The 18,586-nt window shown below is 45.6% G+C and overlaps 1 protein-coding gene across 8 annotated transcripts in view; it reads left to right on the top strand.

Annotated features, from left to right (window-relative positions):
* The first annotated feature begins 6,434 nt into the window (after positions 1-6,434).
* The window catches only part of LOC143923348 (uncharacterized), a 39,471-nt gene continuing 27,319 nt past the window's right edge, over positions 6,435-18,586 (top strand). For 2 of the 8 annotated variants that reach the window (XR_013261719.1, XM_077446962.1), the window contains exons 1-10: positions 6,436-6,590; positions 8,835-8,873; positions 8,988-9,032; positions 11,126-11,164; positions 11,279-11,323; positions 12,776-12,814; positions 12,929-12,973; positions 13,970-14,014; positions 16,106-16,144; positions 16,259-16,303. Coding sequence is in view for 7 of the 8 variants with exons in the window: in XM_077446962.1 (XP_077303088.1) it covers positions 8,835-8,873; positions 8,988-9,032; positions 11,126-11,164; positions 11,279-11,323; positions 12,776-12,814; positions 12,929-12,973; positions 13,970-14,014; positions 16,106-16,144; positions 16,259-16,303 (381 nt within the window). In the remaining variant the exon portion in view is untranslated. Of the gene's footprint in view, positions 6,591-8,834; positions 8,874-8,987; positions 9,033-11,125; positions 11,165-11,278; positions 11,324-12,775; positions 12,815-12,928; positions 12,974-13,969; positions 14,015-16,105; positions 16,145-16,258; positions 16,304-18,586 lie in introns of all 8 variants that reach the window. The other 6 variants (XM_077446966.1, XM_077446964.1, XM_077446963.1 and 3 more) reach the window with 6 other exon arrangements.

The following is an 18,586-nucleotide window of genomic DNA, read 5'->3' as shown; positions in this document are numbered from 1 at the left end:
TGATATTCAGTTCACTAACTCAGTGAACAGGAGATCTGTGAATACTACTGAGCGTCCCTGTCACAGCCATTCAGTCACAGAACAGCTGCAGCTGACACAGCCGATCTCTCCAGGAAACATAACACTAGGCTAATCTGCCATCAGCTTCACTGTGCTAGCTGCCCCTGTCCCTGATCCCATCCCACCCACCATCCATCTGTCCCTGATCCATCCCACCCACCATCCCTCTGTCCCTGATCCATCCCACCCACCATCCATCTGTCCCTGATCCATCCCACCATCCCTCTGTCCCTGATCCATCCCACCATCCCTCTGTCCCTGATCCATCCCACCATCCCTCTGTCCCTGATCCATCCCACCCACCATCCATCTGTCCCTGATCCATCACACCATCCCTCTGTCCCTGATCCATCCCACCCTCCCTCTGTCCCTGATCCATCCCACCCACCATCCATCTGTCCCTGATCCATCCCACCATCCCTCGGTTCCTGATCCATCCCACCATCCATCTGTCTCTCATCCATCCCACCATCCCTCTGTCCCTCATCCACCCCACCCACCATCCCTCTGTCCCTGATCCATCCCACCATCCCTCTGTCCCTGATCCATCCCACCCACCATCCCTCTGTCCCTGATCCATCCCTCTGTCCCTGATCCATCCCACCTACCATCCCTCTGTCCCTGATCCCATCCCACCCTCCATCCCTCTGTCCCTGTTCCTATCCCACCCACCATCCATCTGTCCCTGATCCATCCCACCATCCCTCTGTCCCTGATCCATCCCACCATCCCTCTGTCCCCAATCTATCCCACCCACCATCCAGCTGTCCCTGATCCATCCCACCATCCCTCTGTCCCTGATCCATCCCACCATCCCTCTGTCTCTGATCCATCCCACCGTCCCTCTGTCCCTCATCCACCCCACCCACCATCCCTCTGTCCCTGATCCATCCCACCATCCCTCTGTCCCTGATCCATCCCTCTGTCCCTGATCCATCCCACCCACCATTCCTCTGTCCCTGATCCATCCCTCTGTCCCTGATCCATCCCACCCACCATCCCTCTGTCCCTGATCCCATCCCACCCTCCATCCCTCTGTCCCTGATCCTATCCCACCCACCATCCCTCTATCCCTGATCCCATTCCACCCAACATCCCTCTGTCCCTGATCCCATCCCACCCACTGGTATATGATGTACAGAACCCGGTGTATAATGTGCAGCCTGGTATATGATGGACAGAGCCCGGTGTATAATCTAGAGCCTGGTATATGATCTACAGAGCCCTGTGTATAATGTACAGCCTGGTATATGATGTAGAGAGCACTGTCTATAATGTAGAGCCTGGTATATGAAGTATAGAGTCCTGTGTTTAATGTACAGCCTAGTATATGAAGTATAGAGCCCTGTGTATAATGTACAGCCTGGTATATTATGTACTACAGGGGACGGATTCTATAAGGGGTGTGGCTTATGAGAAGTGGGAGAGGTCAAAAGGGTGGGCGGGGTCTAGCGCCCCCCCATCTTAAAACTTCAGCAACCGCCACTGCTCCAACGCCCAACAAGAGTCTCTTTGAAGGCTTACAATGTTGTGGCAACAGCAACACCTTAGGTGCAAATTTCTGCAGAGCATATAGGGCAGGCCCCTACTTTCAAACATCCAACTTACAAACATCTCCTACTTGCAAACGGAAGGAGACAACAGGAAGTGAGATGAAAAAAGACAGACGGCAAAAAAAATTATACAGGGGTGATAACCCTTCCCTGTGTTTTCCCAAATGCTTAAAATTGATTTTTTTACTGGAGCTACACTTTAAAAATGTACCAGTTCAAAATTACAAACAGATTCTACTTAACACAACAAACCTACACAGTCCCTGTCTTGTCTGCACTGCCTGTATACTGCTGTTCTGGGTATATAGGGCCTGGGGACCACACGCATTTCCTTTTTCTAATTTGGGTACGGGGTTCCCCTTAATATCTGTACAAGACCCAAAGGGGCCTTGTAATGGGCGGGGTTACCCATGCCATTTTCCTCAATGATTTTCATCCATATTGCCGGAAGCAGACATTACATTAAAACTGCAAGCAGTTTTAAATGACTTTTTTTCCGTTAAATGTCATTTTGTGCAGGGACTGTTCTAAACACGGGAAACACGTGGCACTTCACAGGCATACTACAGACACCCCCCAGGCACCATATTTAAAGGAATATTTCACTTTTTTTCACTTTAAGCGTCACTAATAGGGATGAGCTTCGTGTTCGAGTCGAACATACTTTCAACTCGAACATCGGCTGTTCGCCCTTTCGGCGAATACCAAACGTTATGGGCCGTTCACACCAAATTTGTGTGGTGCTCACAGCCCACAATACACTGCGCCATTGCAGTGCATTGCTGGCTCATGATTGGCCAAGCATGCACTGTGACACCGCATGCTTGGCCAATCACAGCGCCGCAGCGAGGAGAGCCATGATTGGCCACAGGCAGGATGCCTGTGGCCAATCATAGCTCAAGCTGTGTAGTACACGCCCCACACTATATAAGGCCACCAGCGCGGCGGCCTTGTATAGTGTGTTGGCGTCTGTAGGAGTTAGTGGGTGTTCTTTGTGTACCTTCAACACAGTATACACCATTAGTTATTGGCCGATTTAGTGTTCTTGCTCTTCTGTAATTGAGCTTTTAGCAATCTGCAGGAGTTTGTGGGTGTTGTCTGCGTGCCCTGAGTGCAGTATACACCATTATATCCACCATTATATCCACCTATATAGCTATATTGCTCTTCTGTAATAGAGCTTGCAGTCAGTTGTAGGAGATTGTGCGTGTTGTTTGCGTGCCCTGACGGCACTATACACCGTTATATCCACCTATACCAGCACCAGTGCCACCAGCCCAATTTTTCAGCCCCTGTTTAACAGGGGCATTTAATTACAATTTTTGATGCAATGCTTTGTAGCAGGGCTAATTCCTGCACTCCAACTAGAGTATATGGAAGAGGTTGCAGTGTGGTGCCACCAGCACCAGTGCCTAAGGCCCAATTTTTCAGCCCCTGTTTAACAGGGACATGTAATTACAATTCTTGATATAATATTTCACAGGAGGGCCCGTTCCTGTGCCTACCCAGAGTAATTGTAAGGACTTATAGTGTTGTGGCACCAGCACCACAACCACCAAAGGTCAATTTTTCTACCACTGTTCAACAATGGCATGTAATTACAATTCTTGATATAATCGTTCACAGCAGGGCGCTCCAGCGCCCACCAAGAGTCACTTTCAGGGCTTACAATGTTGTGGCAAAACCAACACCTTGTTCCGCCATTTCTGCAGAGCATATAGGGCAGGCCCCTACTTTCAAACATCCAACTTACAAACATCTCCTACTTGCAATCGGAAGGAGACAACAGCAAGTGAGATGAAAAAAGATGGACGACAAAACAAATTATACAGGGGTGATAACCCTTCCCTATGTTTTCCAAAAAGCTTAAAAATAGTTTTTTTGACTGGAGCTACACTTTAAAAATGTACCAGTTGAAAATTACAAACAGATTCAACTTAACACAACAAACCTACACAGTCCCTGTCTTGTTTGCACCGCCTGTATACTGCTGTTCTGAGTATATAGGGCCTAGGGGCCACACGCATTTCCTTTTTTTAATATGGGTACGAGGTTCCCCTTAATATGTGTACAAGACCCAAAGGGGCTGGTAATGGGCAGGGAGGGCTACCCATGCCATTTTTCTCAATGATTTTCAACCATATTGCAGGAACCAGATATAACATTAAAACCGCAAGCAGTTTTAAATGACTTTTTTTCCGTTAAATGTCATTTTGTGCAGGGACTGTTCTAAACACGGGAAACATGTGGCACTTCACAGGCATACTACAGACACCCCCCAGGCACCATATTTAAAGGAATATTTCACTTTTTTTTTCTCTTTAAGTGTCACTAAAATCACTCCCTCCGAAAAAACTGCAGTTTTTAAAACTTTTTTTGCATTTACCCATGTCCCCTGGGGCAGAAGCCAGGTCCCCAAACCCTTTTTAGGACAGTATCTTGCATATTAGCCTTTAAAATTAGAATTTTTTATTTCAAACATTCGAGTCCCATAGACTTCAATGGCGTTCTAAAGTTCGTACAAATTTTTGGTCCGTTCTCAGGTTCTGGTGCGAACCGAACCGGGGAGGTGTTTGGCTCATCCCTATTCTTTAGTAAATCAGCCTCTGCATGTCAGATGGGGGGTGCCCATTACTGTATACTCCACACAGAGCTCTAGCACTATTTATACATGTATGGAAATGGGTTCCATACGGGTGAACCTGAAATCAGAGCTCCAGATACAGGATACAGATAACAAACAACTTCAGATCAATGATGCCAGAAGAGTTGTAGCCAGTGGATTAGTATGACAAGCAACTCAAGATCATTGACTCTGGAATAATTGAAGCCCAAGGATAAGGAGGACAACCAATGCCAGATCAATGACTCAGGAAGGGTTGAATCCCAAGGATAAGGAAGACAACCAACTCAAAATGAATCTCCCTGATGGCTGGACTGATACCAGCTGAGGCCTACAGGGGGAGCTCTGACCATCACTGCTGGGATCACTCTCACCCCACAATAACACAGAGCTGATAAGTGGAACGTTATCACCTGCCCACTGACCGGCCCACAGAGAATAAATCAGATATAAGAATGGCTTTTCATTGTGGGTGGAGCTGTGTGCTACGCTCAGGGCAAATACTTCTGCTGGGAAGGGGAGCAGAACCCAACTGGAACATGAGGCATCACTGCTGGCCTATTTTTTTCTTAAAATATTATCTGTCTGGTTGTCATTTTAATCCTCTGGATTCCGTTCTTTTCAAGTCATTGATCTGGAGTTGATTGCCATCCTTATCCTCTGGCTTCAATGCTTCCTGAGTCATTGATCTGGAGTTGGTTATCATACTTATCCTCTGGCTTCAACTCTTCTAGCATTATTGATCATGAGTTGGTTGTCATCCATATCATATGGCTTCAAACCTTCCTGAGTCATTGATCTTGAGCTGGTTGTCATCTTCATCCTCTGGCACCAACTCTCTCAGTCAGTGATCTGAAGCTGATTATCATACTTATCCTCTGACTTCAACTTTTCCTCAGCCATTCATGTGGAGTTGATTGTCACCTTCACACTTTGGCTCCAACTCTTTTTGAGTCATTGATGTGGAGTTGATTGTCATCTTCTTCCTCTGGCTTCAACTTTTCCTGAGTCATTGATCTGGAGTTCATTTTCATTCTTATCCCATAGCTTCAGCATTTCCCGGGCTATTGATCTGGGGTTGGTTATCATGCGTATCCTTTGACTTCAACTTTTCTGGCATCATTGATCTTGAGTTGGTTGTAATCCTTATCATCTGGCTTCAACTCTTCCTGAGTCATTGATCTGGAGTTGGCCATCATCCTTATCCTCTGGCTTCAACTCTTCTGGCATTATGGATCTTGAGATAGTTGTCATCCTTATCCTCTGGCCTCAACACATTCTCAGTCATTGATCTGGAGTTGACTATCATTCTTATTCTCTGGCTTCAACTCTTCTTGAGTCGTTGATCTTGAGTTGGTTATCATGCTTATTCTCAGGTTTCAAGTCTTCCTGAGTCGTTGTTCTGGAGTTGGTTATCATACTTATCCTCATGTTTCAACTATTCCCGAGTCACTGTTCTGGAGCTGGCTATCATCCTTATCCTCTGGCTTCAACTTTTCTGACAGCAATAATATTGAGTTGGTTGTTATCCTTATCCTTGGGCTTCAACCCCTCCGGAGTCATTGATTTGGCTGTTGCTTGTCATCCTTATTCTTGGGCTTCAATTCTTACAGAGTCATTGATCTTGAGTTGGTTATCATAATTATCCTAAAGTTTCAACTCCTTTGCAGGCATTGATCTCAAGTTAGTCGTCACCTTTATCCTCTGACTTCAACTCTCCCTGAGTCTTTGTTCTGGAGTTGGTTATCCTTCTCTGACTTCAACTATTCTGGCATCACTGATCTGGAGTTGGCTGTCATCCTTATCATGTATCTGCAGCTTGGATTTCACTTACTGCACACTTGTTGTAGGTCAGCGACTCAACAAATGCTGAGACTAAACGCAGCCAGGCGTCTGGCATTTCCAGCCCTGGGGCAGAGATGGCAGCCCACACTCTCCTACTAGAGATGGGAGTTCTGGCTGAAGGTGAGAGTCCCCCCATACATGAGATTTCAGAGATCAGTGGAGTCTGCTGGGCTGAGGCCGGGAGTTCCTGCACAGAGGTGACCCCGGTAGCTGAAGGAGGGGGATGGGTACGACAATCACTTTCTGATGGAGTGACCCTTGAAATCTGTTTGTTTCAAAAGGCAGCGATTGTCAGCAAGTCTTTGTATGTGCCAGTCATGTGACTTCTCCGAGGACTTTGTACTGACTTGCTGGAACAGGAAGAGAGGGGAGGAGGATGACTGCTTTCACTTTCACTTTTCACTGATCATTGTGTCCCAGTCTGAGCTGACACTGTGCTGAGGACAGACCGACGCTGAGCTCAACACACCGACCACCGACCACAGGCCAAGCGACTCTTCATAAACACGGTAAAATCAGCAACCTCAGGAGTGCTGGGACTTGTAGTCCTGTATCACCTATCTGGACATCGGAACTTGTGCTGCTTTCCTGATATGAGTGGGATCATTGCTGGACCTCATGTGGTCCCAGGAGCTTCACCAGTATCACACATGTCTCAGGAGAGCACCACAAGTCCCAGAAGTCCCAGTCTGACCATCTCCTGTAATATGTCTGCAGTCTCTGACCGTCTCCTGTAATATGTCCGCAGTCTCTGACCATCTCCTGTACTATGTCTGCAGTCTCTGATCATCTCCTGTATTATGCCTGCAGTCTCTCATCATCTCCTGTGGTATGTCTGCAGTCTCTGATCATCTCCTGTAATATGTCTGCAGTCTCTGACCATCTCCTGTACTATGTCTGCAGTCTCTGATCATCTCCTATACTATGTCTGCAGTCTCTGGCCATCTCCTGTACTATGTCTGCAGTCTCTGATCATCTCCTGTATTATGCCTGCAGTCTCTCATCATCTCCTGTGGTATGTCTGCAGTCTCTGATCATCTCCTCTATTATGTCTGCAGTCTCTGATCATCTCCTGTATTATGCCTGCAGTCTCTCATCATCTCCTGTGGTATGTCTGCAGTCTCTGATCATCTCCTGTAATATGTCTGCAGTCTCTGATCATCTCTTGTAGTATGTCTGCAGTCTGGCCATCTTCCAGGAGCTCCACACCAGTATCACATGTCTCAGGGGAGCACCACGAGTCCTAGAAGTCCTCGTTTGACCATCTCCTGTACTATGTCTGCAGTCTCTGACATCTCCTGTACTATGTCTGCAGTCTCTGACCATCTCCTGTTCTATGTCTGCAGTCTCTGACCATCTCCTGTATTATGTCTCCAGTCTCTGACCATCTCCTGTACTATGTCTGCAGTCTGGCCATCTTCCAGGAGCTCCACACCAGTATCAAACATCTCAGGGGAGCACCACAAGTCCTAGAAGTCCTCGTCTGACCATCTCCTCTACTATGTCCGCAGTCTCTGACCATCTCCTGTACTGTGTCTGCAGTCTCTGACCATCTACTGTAGTATGTCTGCAGTCTCTGATCATCTCCTGTATTATGTCTGCAGTCTCTGATCATCTCCTGTATCATGTATGCAGTCTCTGACCATCTCCTGTAATATGTCTGCAGTCTCTGACCATCTCCTGTTCTATGTCTGCAGTCTCTGACCATCTCCTGTATTATGTCTCCAGTCTCTGACCATCTCCTGTACTATGTCTGCAGTCTGGCCATCTTCCAGGAGCTCCACACCAGTATCACACATCTCAGGGGAGCACCACAAGTCCTAGAAGTCCTCGTCTGACCATCTCCTCTACTATGTCCGCAGTCTCTGACCATCTCCTGTAATATGTCTGCAGTCTCTGACCATCTCCTCTACTATGTCTGCAATCTCTGACCGTCTCCTGTAGTATGTCTGTAGTCTCTGATCGTCTCCTATACTTTGTCTGCAGTCTCTGACAATCTTATGTAGTATGTCTACAGCCTCTGACCGTCTCCTGTAGTATGTCTGCAGTCTCTGACCATCTCCTGTAGTATGTCTGCAGTCTCTGATCATCTCCTGTACTATGTCTGCAGTCTCTGATCATCTCCTGTAGTATGTCTGCAGTCTCTGACCATCTCCTGTACTATGTCTGCAGTCTCTGACCATCTCCTGTAGTATGTCTGCAGTCTCTGACCATCTCCTGTACTATGTCTTCAGTCTCTGACCATCTCCTGTATTATGTCTCCAGTCTCTGACCATCTCCTGTTGAATGTCTGCAGTCTCTGACAGTTCTGTGTAGAATTACATCCACTGAATATTATTGTGGCTTTTGAAGATCTGAAGAATGTATCTGCTAGAACAGTTTGAAGCCCCCTATGTCAAGACATTTGACCATCAGTAACCTAAACTCATGGTTGAGGTCCTTGGGATGAATCTGTACAGAGTTCTCATCATATCTCATATCAGAAAGAAAAATCAGAAGGGGTCTCTATTTAGCCCCAGGGGCCCCTTCATTGTAATAATTGGTGTGACAGCCTGATCTCCACCAGCAGATCAGAGACAGAACATCTAGAGAAGATCCTCCCTGGGGAAGGTGGGGGGTCATCTGCTACCCCCATAGAAGATGATTTTAGTGTCACATTTCTATCAGATGTGGCTTTTGAAGATCTGAAGAATGTATCTGCGAGAACAGTTTGAACATCTTTTGTTTTATATGTTTCTCTTTTTGTCTTTCAGATGTCGGTCTTCACTGTAATATGGAGATTTTTATCCAAGGTGAGGAACGGAGGAATGGAGGCTATTTTGGTCTGTAGGGCTGTTTGTGGGAAATAAGGTTGAGGTTTGCAGTCTTATGTTATTTATATATTTTTTCTCTTGTTTGTCTTTCAGGTGGCTGGTTTTTGTTATGATATGACTTTGGGTATTCTACTCAAGGTGAGAAAAATAGGTTATCTGTAGGACTGCTTCTGATGAATTAAATTGAGGTTTACATTCTTTATTATATTTGATCAATGAAGTCACCCAAGATCCCCAGCCCATTTATTTATCTGGCATTAACCGTCCCCTGTAGTATGTCCGCAGTCTCTGACTCTCTCCTCTAGTATGTCCGCAGTCTCTGACTGTTTCCTGTATTATGTCCGCAGTCTCTGACTGTCTCCTGTACTGTGTCTGCAGTCTCTGACCATCTCCTGTATTATGTCTCCAGTCTCTGACCATCTCCTGTATTATGTCTCCAGTCTCTGACCATCTCCTGTAGTATGTCTGCAGTCTCTGACCATCTCCTGTAGTATGTCTGCAGTCTCTGACCTTCTCTTGTAGTATGTCTGCAGTCTCTGACTGTCTCCTGTAGTATGTCTGCAGTCTCTGACCATCTCCTGTAGTATGTCTGCAGTCTCTGACCATCTCCTGTAGTATGTCTGCAGTCTCTGACCATCTCCTGTAGTATGTCCGCCGTCTCTGACCATCTCCTGTAGTATGTCCGCCGTCTCTGACCATCTCCTGTATTAGGTCTGTAGGGCTGTTTTTGAGGAATAAGGTTGAGGTTTGCAGTCTTATGTTATTTATATATTTTTCTCTGGTTTGTCTTTCAGGTGGCTTGTTTTTGTTATGAAAAATAGGTTATCAGTAGGGTTGTTTCTGAGGTTTTAAGTTGAGGTTTACATTCCTTATTATTTCTGATCAATGAAGTCACCCAAGATCCCAGCCCATTTATTTATCTGTCATTAACCATCCCCTGTAGTATGTCCGCAGTCTCTGACCATCTCCTGTGGCATATCTGCAATATCTTACCTTCTCCTGTAGTAGGTCTGCAGTCTGACCTTCTCCTGTAGTAGGTCTGCAGTCTGACCTTCTCCTGTAGTAGGTCTGCAGTCTGACCGTCACATGTAGTCTGTTTGTTTGTTTTCTGTAGAATTGCATTCACTGAATATTATGTGTAGCCCTGTAGTAATGTCAGGGCCCACACTTGAAGCCCCCTATATCAAGTATTCAAAAAAAGGGGGGAACAAGGGGAACATGGGGGACATTGGGACTTTAAATGAAGTATGTGGTAGCAAGAGAGTACAACCTATATCAAGTAGGTTGACTACCAGTAATCTATGCTCATGGTTGAGGTCCTTAGGATAAATTTGTACAGAGTTCTCTTCATATCTCCTATCAAGAAGAAAAAAGATGGGGTCTCTATTTAGCCCCAGGTCTCCTACATTGTAATAATTGGGGTGACAGATTGGTCTCTTCTCAGTAAGGCCGCGTACACACGCGGGGACTCTTCGCCCAACCTTGTCCGTCAAACAGTTTCAGCGGACAGTCCGCTTAAAATTAGCATGAGCAGACTTGCCTACACACGAAGAACGAACAGTCCGCTGAAACCTAGCGCGATGACGTGTCGGCACGTACGACGGATCGAAAATTTCGACGTCCAATACACTGCAATGCAACCTTCCGATGTGGAAATCCTTTCTGAGCATGCGCGCAACTTAGTACGTCGAACAAGCCTACACATGAGGAAACTGTCCGCTGAAACTTGGTTTCAGCGGACAGTTTTTCGGAAATTCCGAAAAACTGTGTTGAGCGGACTGTTCGCTGAAACTGTCCGCTGAAGCCCCACACACGAGCGGACTGTCCGCTGAAACACTCTTCAGCGGACAAGGTTGAGCGAACAGTCCGCCCGTGTGTACGCGGCCTTACAGAACTCACTCCACCAGCAGATCAGAGACAGAACATCTAGAGAAGATCCAGGAAGAAAACAGATGGGGTCTCTATTTAGCCCCAGGGCTCCTACATTGTAATAATTGGGGTGATAGTTTGGTCTTTTCTCAGTAACAGAACTCACTCCACCAGCAGATCAGAGACGGGAGATGTGGAGAAGATCTGGGTAAGGTGTGGGGTCATCTTCCACCTCCATAGAACACAATTTGAATCCCACATTTCTATCAGATTGCAGCTTTTGAAGACCTAGACAACGTATAGTATCTGCGACAACAGTTTGAACATCTTTTGTTTTATATGTTTCTCTTTTTGTCTTTCAGATGTCGGTCTTCACTGTAATATGGAGATTTTTATCCAAGGTGAGGAGCGGAGGAATGGAGGCTATTTTGGTCTGTAGGGCTGTTTTTGAGGAATTAGGTTGAGGTTTGCAGTCTTATGTTATTTATATATTTTTTCTCTTGTTTGTCTTTCAGGTGGCTGGTTTTTGTTATGATATGACTTTGGGTATTCTACTCAAGGTGAGAAAAATAGGTTATCTGTAGGACTGCTTCTGATGAATTAAATTGAGGTTTACATTCTTTATTATATTTGATCAATGAAGTCACCCAAAATCCCCAGCCCATTTATTTATCTGGCATTAACCGTCCCCTGTAGTATGTCCGCAGTCTCTGACTGTTTCCTGTATTATGTCCGCAGTCTCTGACTGTTTCCTGTATTATGTCCGCAGTCTCTGACTGTTTCCTGTATTATGTCCGCAGTCTCTGACCATCTCCTGTATTATGTCCACAGTCTCTGACTGTCTCCTGTATTATGTCTCCAGTCTCTGACCATCTCCTGTAGTATGTCTGCAGTCTCTGACCATCTCCTGTACTGTGTCTGCAGTCTCTGACCATCTCCTGTATTATGTCTCCAGTCTCTGACCATCTCCTGTAGTATGTCTGCAGTCTGGCCATCTTCCAGGAGCTCCACACCAGTATCACATGTCTCAGGGGAGCACCACAAGTCCTAGAAGTCCTCGTCTGACCATCTCCTCTACTATGTCCGCAGTCTCTGACCATCTCCTGTAATATGTCTGCAGTCTCTGACCATCTCCTCTACTATGTCTGCAATCTCTGACCGTCTCCTGTAGTATGTCTGTAGTCTCTGATCGTCTCCTGTACTTTGTCTGCAGTCTCTGACAATCTTATGTAGTATGTCTACAGCCTCTGACCGTCTCCTGTAGTATGTCTGCAGTCTCTGACCATCTCCTGTAGTATGTCTGCAGTCTCTGATCATCTCCTGTACTATGTCTACAGTCTCTGACCATTTCCTGTACTATGTCTGCAGTCTCTGATCATCTCCTGTAGTATGTCTGCAGTCTCTGACCATCTCCTGTACTATGTCTGCAGTCTCTGACCATCTCCTGTAGTATGTCTGCAGTCTCTGACCATCTCCTGTACTATGTCTTCAGTCTCTGACCATCTCCTGTATTATGTCTCCAGTCTCTGACCATCTCCTGTTGAATGTCTGCAGTCTCTGACAGTTCTGTGTAGAATTACATCCACTGAATATTATTGTGGCTTTTGAAGATCTGAAGAATGTATCTGCTAGAACAGTTTGAAGCCCCCTATGTCAAGACATTTGACCATCAGTAACCTAAACTCATGGTTGAGGTCCTTGGGATGAATCTGTACAGAGTTCTCATCATATCTCATATCAGAAAGAAAAATCAGAAGGGGTCTCTATTTAGCCCCAGGGGCCCCTTCATTGTAATAATTGGTGTGACAGCCTGATCTCCACCAGCAGATCAGAGACAGAACATCTAGAGAAGATCCTCCCTGGGGAAGGTGGGGGGTCATCTGCTACCCCCATAGAAGATGATTTTAGTCTCACATTTCTATCAGATTGTGGCTTTTGAAGATCTGAAGAATGTATCTGCGAGAACAGTTTGAACATCTTTTGTTTTATATGTTTCTCTTTTTGTCTTTCAGATGTCGGTCTTCACTGTAATATGGAGATTTTTATCCAAGGTGAGGAACGGAGGAATGGAGGCTATTTTGGTCTGTAGGGCTGTTTGTGGGAAATAAGGTTGAGGTTTGCAGTCTTATGTTATTTATATATTTTTTCTCTTGTTTGTCTTTCAGGTGGCTGGTTTTTGTTATGATATGACTTTGGGTATTCTACTCAAGGTGAGAAAAATAGGTTATCTGTAGGACTGCTTCTGATGAATTAAATTGAGGTTTGCAGTCTTTATTATATTTGATCAATGAAGTCACCCAAGATCCCCAGCCCATTTATTTATCTGGCATTAACCGTCCCCTGTAGTATGTCCGCAGTCTCTGACTCTCTCCTCTAGTATGTCCGCAGTCTCTGACTGTTTCCTGTATTATGTCCACAGTCTCTGACTGTCTCCTGTATTATGTCCACAGTCTCTGACTGTCTCCTGTACTGTGTCTGCAGTCTCTGACCATCTCCTGTAGTATGTCTGCAGTCTCTGACCATCTCCTGTACTGTGTCTGCAGTCTCTGACCATCTCCTGTAGTATGTCTGCAGTCTCTGACCATCTCCTGTAGTATGTCTGCAGTCTCTGACTGTCTCCTGTAGTATGTCTGCAGTCTCTGACCATCTCCTGTAGTATGTCTGCAGTCTCTGACCATCTCCTGTAGTATGTCTGCAGTCTCTGACCATCTCCTGTAGTAAGTCTGCAGTCTCTGACCATCTCCTGTACTATGTCTGCAGTCTCTGACCTTCTCCTGTAGTATGTCTGCAGTCTCTGACCATGTCCTGTAGTATGTCTGCAGTCTCTGACCATCTCCTGTAGTATGTCTGCAGTCTCTGACCATCTCCTGTAGTAAGTCTGCAGTCTCTGACCATCTCCTGTACTATGTCTGCAGTCTCTGACCTTCTCCTGTAGTATGTCTGCAGTCTCTGACCATCTCCTGTAGTATGTCTGCAGTCTCTGACCATCTCCTGTAGTATGTCTGCAGTCTCTGACCATGTCCTGTAGTATGTCTGCAGTCTCTGACCATCTCCTGTAGTATGTCTGCAGTCTCTGACTGTCTCCTTTAGTATGTCCGCAGTCTCTGACCATCTCCTGTATTAGGTCTGTAGGGCTGTTTGTGGGAAATAAGGTTGAGGTTTGCAGTCTTATGTTATTTATATTTTTTCTCTTGTTTGTCTTTCAGGTGGCTGGTTTTTGTTATGATATGACTTTGGGTATTCTACTCAAGGTGAGAAAAATAGGTTATCTGTAGGACTGCTTCTGATGAATTAAATTGAGGTTTACATTCTTTATTATATTTGATCAATGAAGTCACCCAAGATCCCCAGCCCATTTATTTATCTGGCATTAACCATCCCCTGTAGTATGTCCGCAGTCTCTGACTCTCTCCTGTAGTATGTCCGCAGTCTCTGACTGTTTCCTGTATTATGTCCGCAGTCTCTGACCATCTCCTGTATTATGTCCGCAGTCTCTGACTGTCTCCTGTACTGTGTCTGCAGTCTCTGACCATCTCCTGTATTATGTCTCCAGTCTCTGACCATCTCCTGTAGTATGTCTGCAGTCTCTGACCATCTCCTGTAGTATGTCTGCAGTCTCTGACCTTCTCTTGTAGTATGTCTGCAGTCTCTGACTGTCTCCTGTAGTATGTCTGCAGTCTCTGACCATCTCCTGTAGTATGTCTGCAGTCTCTGACTGTCTCCTGTAGTATGTCTGCAGTCTCTGACCATCTCCTGTAGTATGTCTGCAGTCTCTGACCATCTCATGTAGTATGTCTGCAGTCTCTGACCATCTCCTGTAGTATGTCTGCAGTCTCTGACCATCTCCTGTATTAGGTCTGTAGGGCTGTTTTTGAGGAATAAGGTTGAGGTTTGCAGTCTTATGTTATTTATATATTTTTCTCTGGTTTGTCTTTCAGGTGGCTTGTTTTTGTTATGAAAAATAGGTTATCAGTAGGGCTGTTTCTGAGGTTTTAAGTTGAGGTTTACATTCCTTATTATTTTTGATCAATGAAGTCACCCAAGATCCCAGCCCATTTATTTATCTGTCATTAACCATCCCCTGTAGTATGTCCGCAGTCTCTGACCATCTCCTGTGGCATATCTGCAATATCTTACCTTCTCCTGTAGTAGGTCTGCAGTCTGACCATCTCCTGTAGTAGGTCTGCAGTCTGACCGTCACATGTAGTCTGTTTGTTTTCTGTAGAATTGCATTCACTGAATATTATGTGTAGCCCTGTAGTAATGTCAGGGCCCACACTTGAAGCCCCCTATATCAAGTATTCAAAAAAAGGGGGGAACAAGGGGAACATGGGGGACATTGGGACTTTAAATGAAGTATGTGGTAGCAAGAGAGTACAACCTATATCAAGTAGGTTGACTACCAGTAATCTATGCTCATGGTTGAGGTCCTTAGGATAAATTTGTACAGAGTTCTCTTCATATCTCCTATCAAGAAGAAAAAAGATGGGGTCTCTATTTAGCCCCAGGTCTCCTACATTGTAATAATTGGGGTGACAGATTGGTCTCTTCTCAGTAAGGCCGCGTACACACGCGGGGACTGTTCGCCCAACCTTGTCCGTCAAACAGTTTCAGCGGACAGTCCGCTTAAAATTAGCATGAGCGGACTTGCCTACACACGACGAACGAACAGCCTGCTGAAACCTAGCGCGATGACGTTTCGGCACGTACGACGGATCGAAAATTTCGACGTCCAATACACTGCAATGCAACCTTCCGATGTGGAAATCCTTTCTGAGCATGCGCGCAACTTAGTACGTCGAACAAGCCTACACACGAGGAAACTGTCCGCTGAAACTTGGTTTCAGCGGACAGTTTTTCGGAAATTCCGAAAAACTTTGTTGAGCGGACTGTTCGCTGAAACTGTCCGCTGAAGCCCCACACACGAGCGGACTGTCCGCCGAAACACTCTTCAGCGGACAAGGTTGGGCCAACAGTCCGCCCGTGTGTACGCGGCCTTACAGAACTCACTCCACCAGCAGATCAGAGACAGAACATCTAGAGAAGATCCAGGAAGAAAACAGATGGGGTCTCTATTTAGCCCCAGGGCTCCTACATTGTAATAATTGGGGTGATAGTTTGGTCTTTTCTCAGTAACAGAACTCACTCCACCAGCAGATCAGAGACGGGAGATGTGGAGAAGATCTGGGTAAGGTGTGGGGTCATCTTCCACCTCCATAGAACACAATTTGAATCCCACATTTCTATCAGATTGCAGCTTTTGAAGACCTAGACAACGTATAGTATCTGCGACAACAGTTTGAACATCTTTTGTTTTATATGTTTCTCTTTTTGTCTTTCAGATGTCGGTCTTCACTGTAATATGGAGATTTTTATCCAAGGTGAGGAACGGAGGAATGGAGGCTATTTTGGTCTGTAGGGCTGTTTGTGGGAAATAAGGTTGAGGTTTGCAGTCTTATGTTATTTATATATTTTTTCTCTTGTTTGTCTTTCAGGTGGCTTGTTTTTGTTATGATATGACTTTGGGTATTCTACTCAAGGTGAGAAAAATAGGTTATCTGTAGGACTGCTTCTGATGAATTAAATTGAGGTTTACATTCTTTATTATATTTGATCAATGAAGTCACCCAAGATCCCCAGCCCATTTATTTATCTGGCATTAACCGTCCCCTGTAGTATGTCCGCATTCTCTGACTGTTTCCTGTATTATGTCCACAGTCTCTGACTGTCTCCTGTATTATGTCTCCAGTCTCTGACCATCTCCTGTAGTATGTCTGCAGTCTCTGACCATCTCCTGTACTGTGTCTGCAGTCTCTGACCATCTCCTGTATTATGTCTCCAGTCTCTGACCATCTCCTGTAGTATGTCTGCAGTCTGGCCATCTTCCAGGAGCTCCACACCAGTATCACATGTCTCAGGGGAGCACCACAAGTCCTAGAAGTCCTCGTCTGACCATCTCCTGTACTATGTCTGCAGTCTCTGACCATCTTCTGTAGTATGTCTGCAGTCTCTGACCATCTCCTATACTATGTCTGCAGTCTCTGACCATCTCCTGTACTGTGTCTGCAGTCTCTGACCATCTCCTGTAGTATGTCTGCAGTCTCTGACCATCTCCTATACTATGTCTGCAGTCTCTGACCATCTCCTGTACTGTGTCTGCAGTCTCTGACCATCTCCTATACTATGTCTGCAGTCTCTGACCATCTCCTGTACTGTGTCTGCAGTCTCTGACCATCTCCTGTAGTATGTCTGCAGTCTCTGACCATCTCCTGTAGTATGTCTGCAGTCTCTGATCATCTCCTGTACTATGTCTGCAGTCTCTGACCATCTCTTGTAGTATGTCTGCAGTCTCTGACCATCTCCTGTACTGTGTCTGCAGTCTCTGACCATCTCCTGTAGTATGTCTGCAGTCTCTGATCATCTCCTGTATTATGTCTGCAGTCTCTGATCATCTCCTATAGTATGTCTGCAGTCTCTGATCATCTCCTGTAGTATGTCTGCAGTCTGGCCATCTTCCAGGAGCTCCACACCAGTATCACACATCTCAGGGGATCACCACAAGTCCTAGAAGTCCTCGTCTGACCATCTCCTGTACTATGTCTGCGGTTTCTGACTATGTCCTATAGTATGTCTGCAGTCTCTGACCATCTCCTGTACTGTGTCTGCAGTCTCTGACCATCTCCTGTAGTATGTCTTCAGTCTCTGACCATCTCCTGTAGTATGTCTGCAGTCTCTGACCATCTCCTGTAGTATGTCTGCAGTCTCTGACCATCTCCTGTAGTATGTCCGCCGTCTCTGACCATCTCCTGTATTAGGTCTGTAGGGCTGTTTTTGAGGAATAAGGTTGAGGTTTGCAGTCTTATGTTATTTATATATTTTTCTCTGGTTTGTCTTTCAGGTGGCTTGTTTTTGTTATGAAAAATAGGTTATCAGTAGGGTTGTTTCTGAGGTTTTAAGTTGAGGTTTACATTCCTTATTATTTTTGATCAATGAAGTCACCCAAGATCCCAGCCCATTTATTTTTCTGTCATTAACCATCCCCTGTAGTATGTCCGCAGTCTCTGACCATCTCCTGTGGCATATCTGCAATATCTTACCTTCTCCTGTAGTAGGTCTGCAATCTCTGACCATCTCCTGTAGTAGGTCTGCAGTCTGACCATCTCCTGTAGTATGTCTGCAGTCTGACCGTCACATGTAGTCTGTTTGTTTTCTGTAGAATTGCATTCACTGAATATTATGTGTAGCCCTGTAGTAATGTCAGGGCCCACACTTGAAGCCCCCTATATCAAGTATTCAAAAAAAGGGGGGAACAAGGGGAACATGGGGGACATTGGGACTTTAAATGAAGTATGTGGTAGCAAGAGAGTACAACCTATATCAAGTAGGTTGACTACCAGTAATCTATGCTCATGGTTGAGGTCCTTAGGATAAATTTGTACAGAGTTCTCTTCATATCTCCTATCAAGAAGAAAAAAGATGGGGTCTCTATTTAGCCCCAGGTCTCCTACATTGTAATAATTGGGGTGACAGATTGGTCTCTTCTCAGTAAGGCCGCGTACACACGCGGGGACTGTTCGCCCAACCTTGTCCGTCAAACAGTTTCAGCGGACAGTCCGCTTAAAATTAGCATGAGCGGACTTGCCTACACACGACGAACGAACAGTCTGCTGAAACCTAGCGTGATGACGTGTCGGCACGTACGACGGATCGAAAATTTCGACGTCCAATACACTGCAATGCAACCTTCCGATGTGGAAATCCTTTCTGAGCATGCGCGCAACTTAGTACGTCGAACAAGCCTACACACGAGGAAACTGTCCGCT

This window comes from Lithobates pipiens, unplaced genomic scaffold (genome assembly GCF_037356315.1).
Source record: "Lithobates pipiens isolate NorthernLeopardFrog02 unplaced genomic scaffold, aLitPip1_a1.2 Scaffold_22, whole genome shotgun sequence".
Taxonomy (NCBI): domain Eukaryota; kingdom Metazoa; phylum Chordata; class Amphibia; order Anura; family Ranidae; genus Lithobates; species Lithobates pipiens.
The sequence above is the reverse complement of the archived record's forward strand: the minus strand, read 5'-3'. Positions and strand labels throughout refer to the sequence as shown.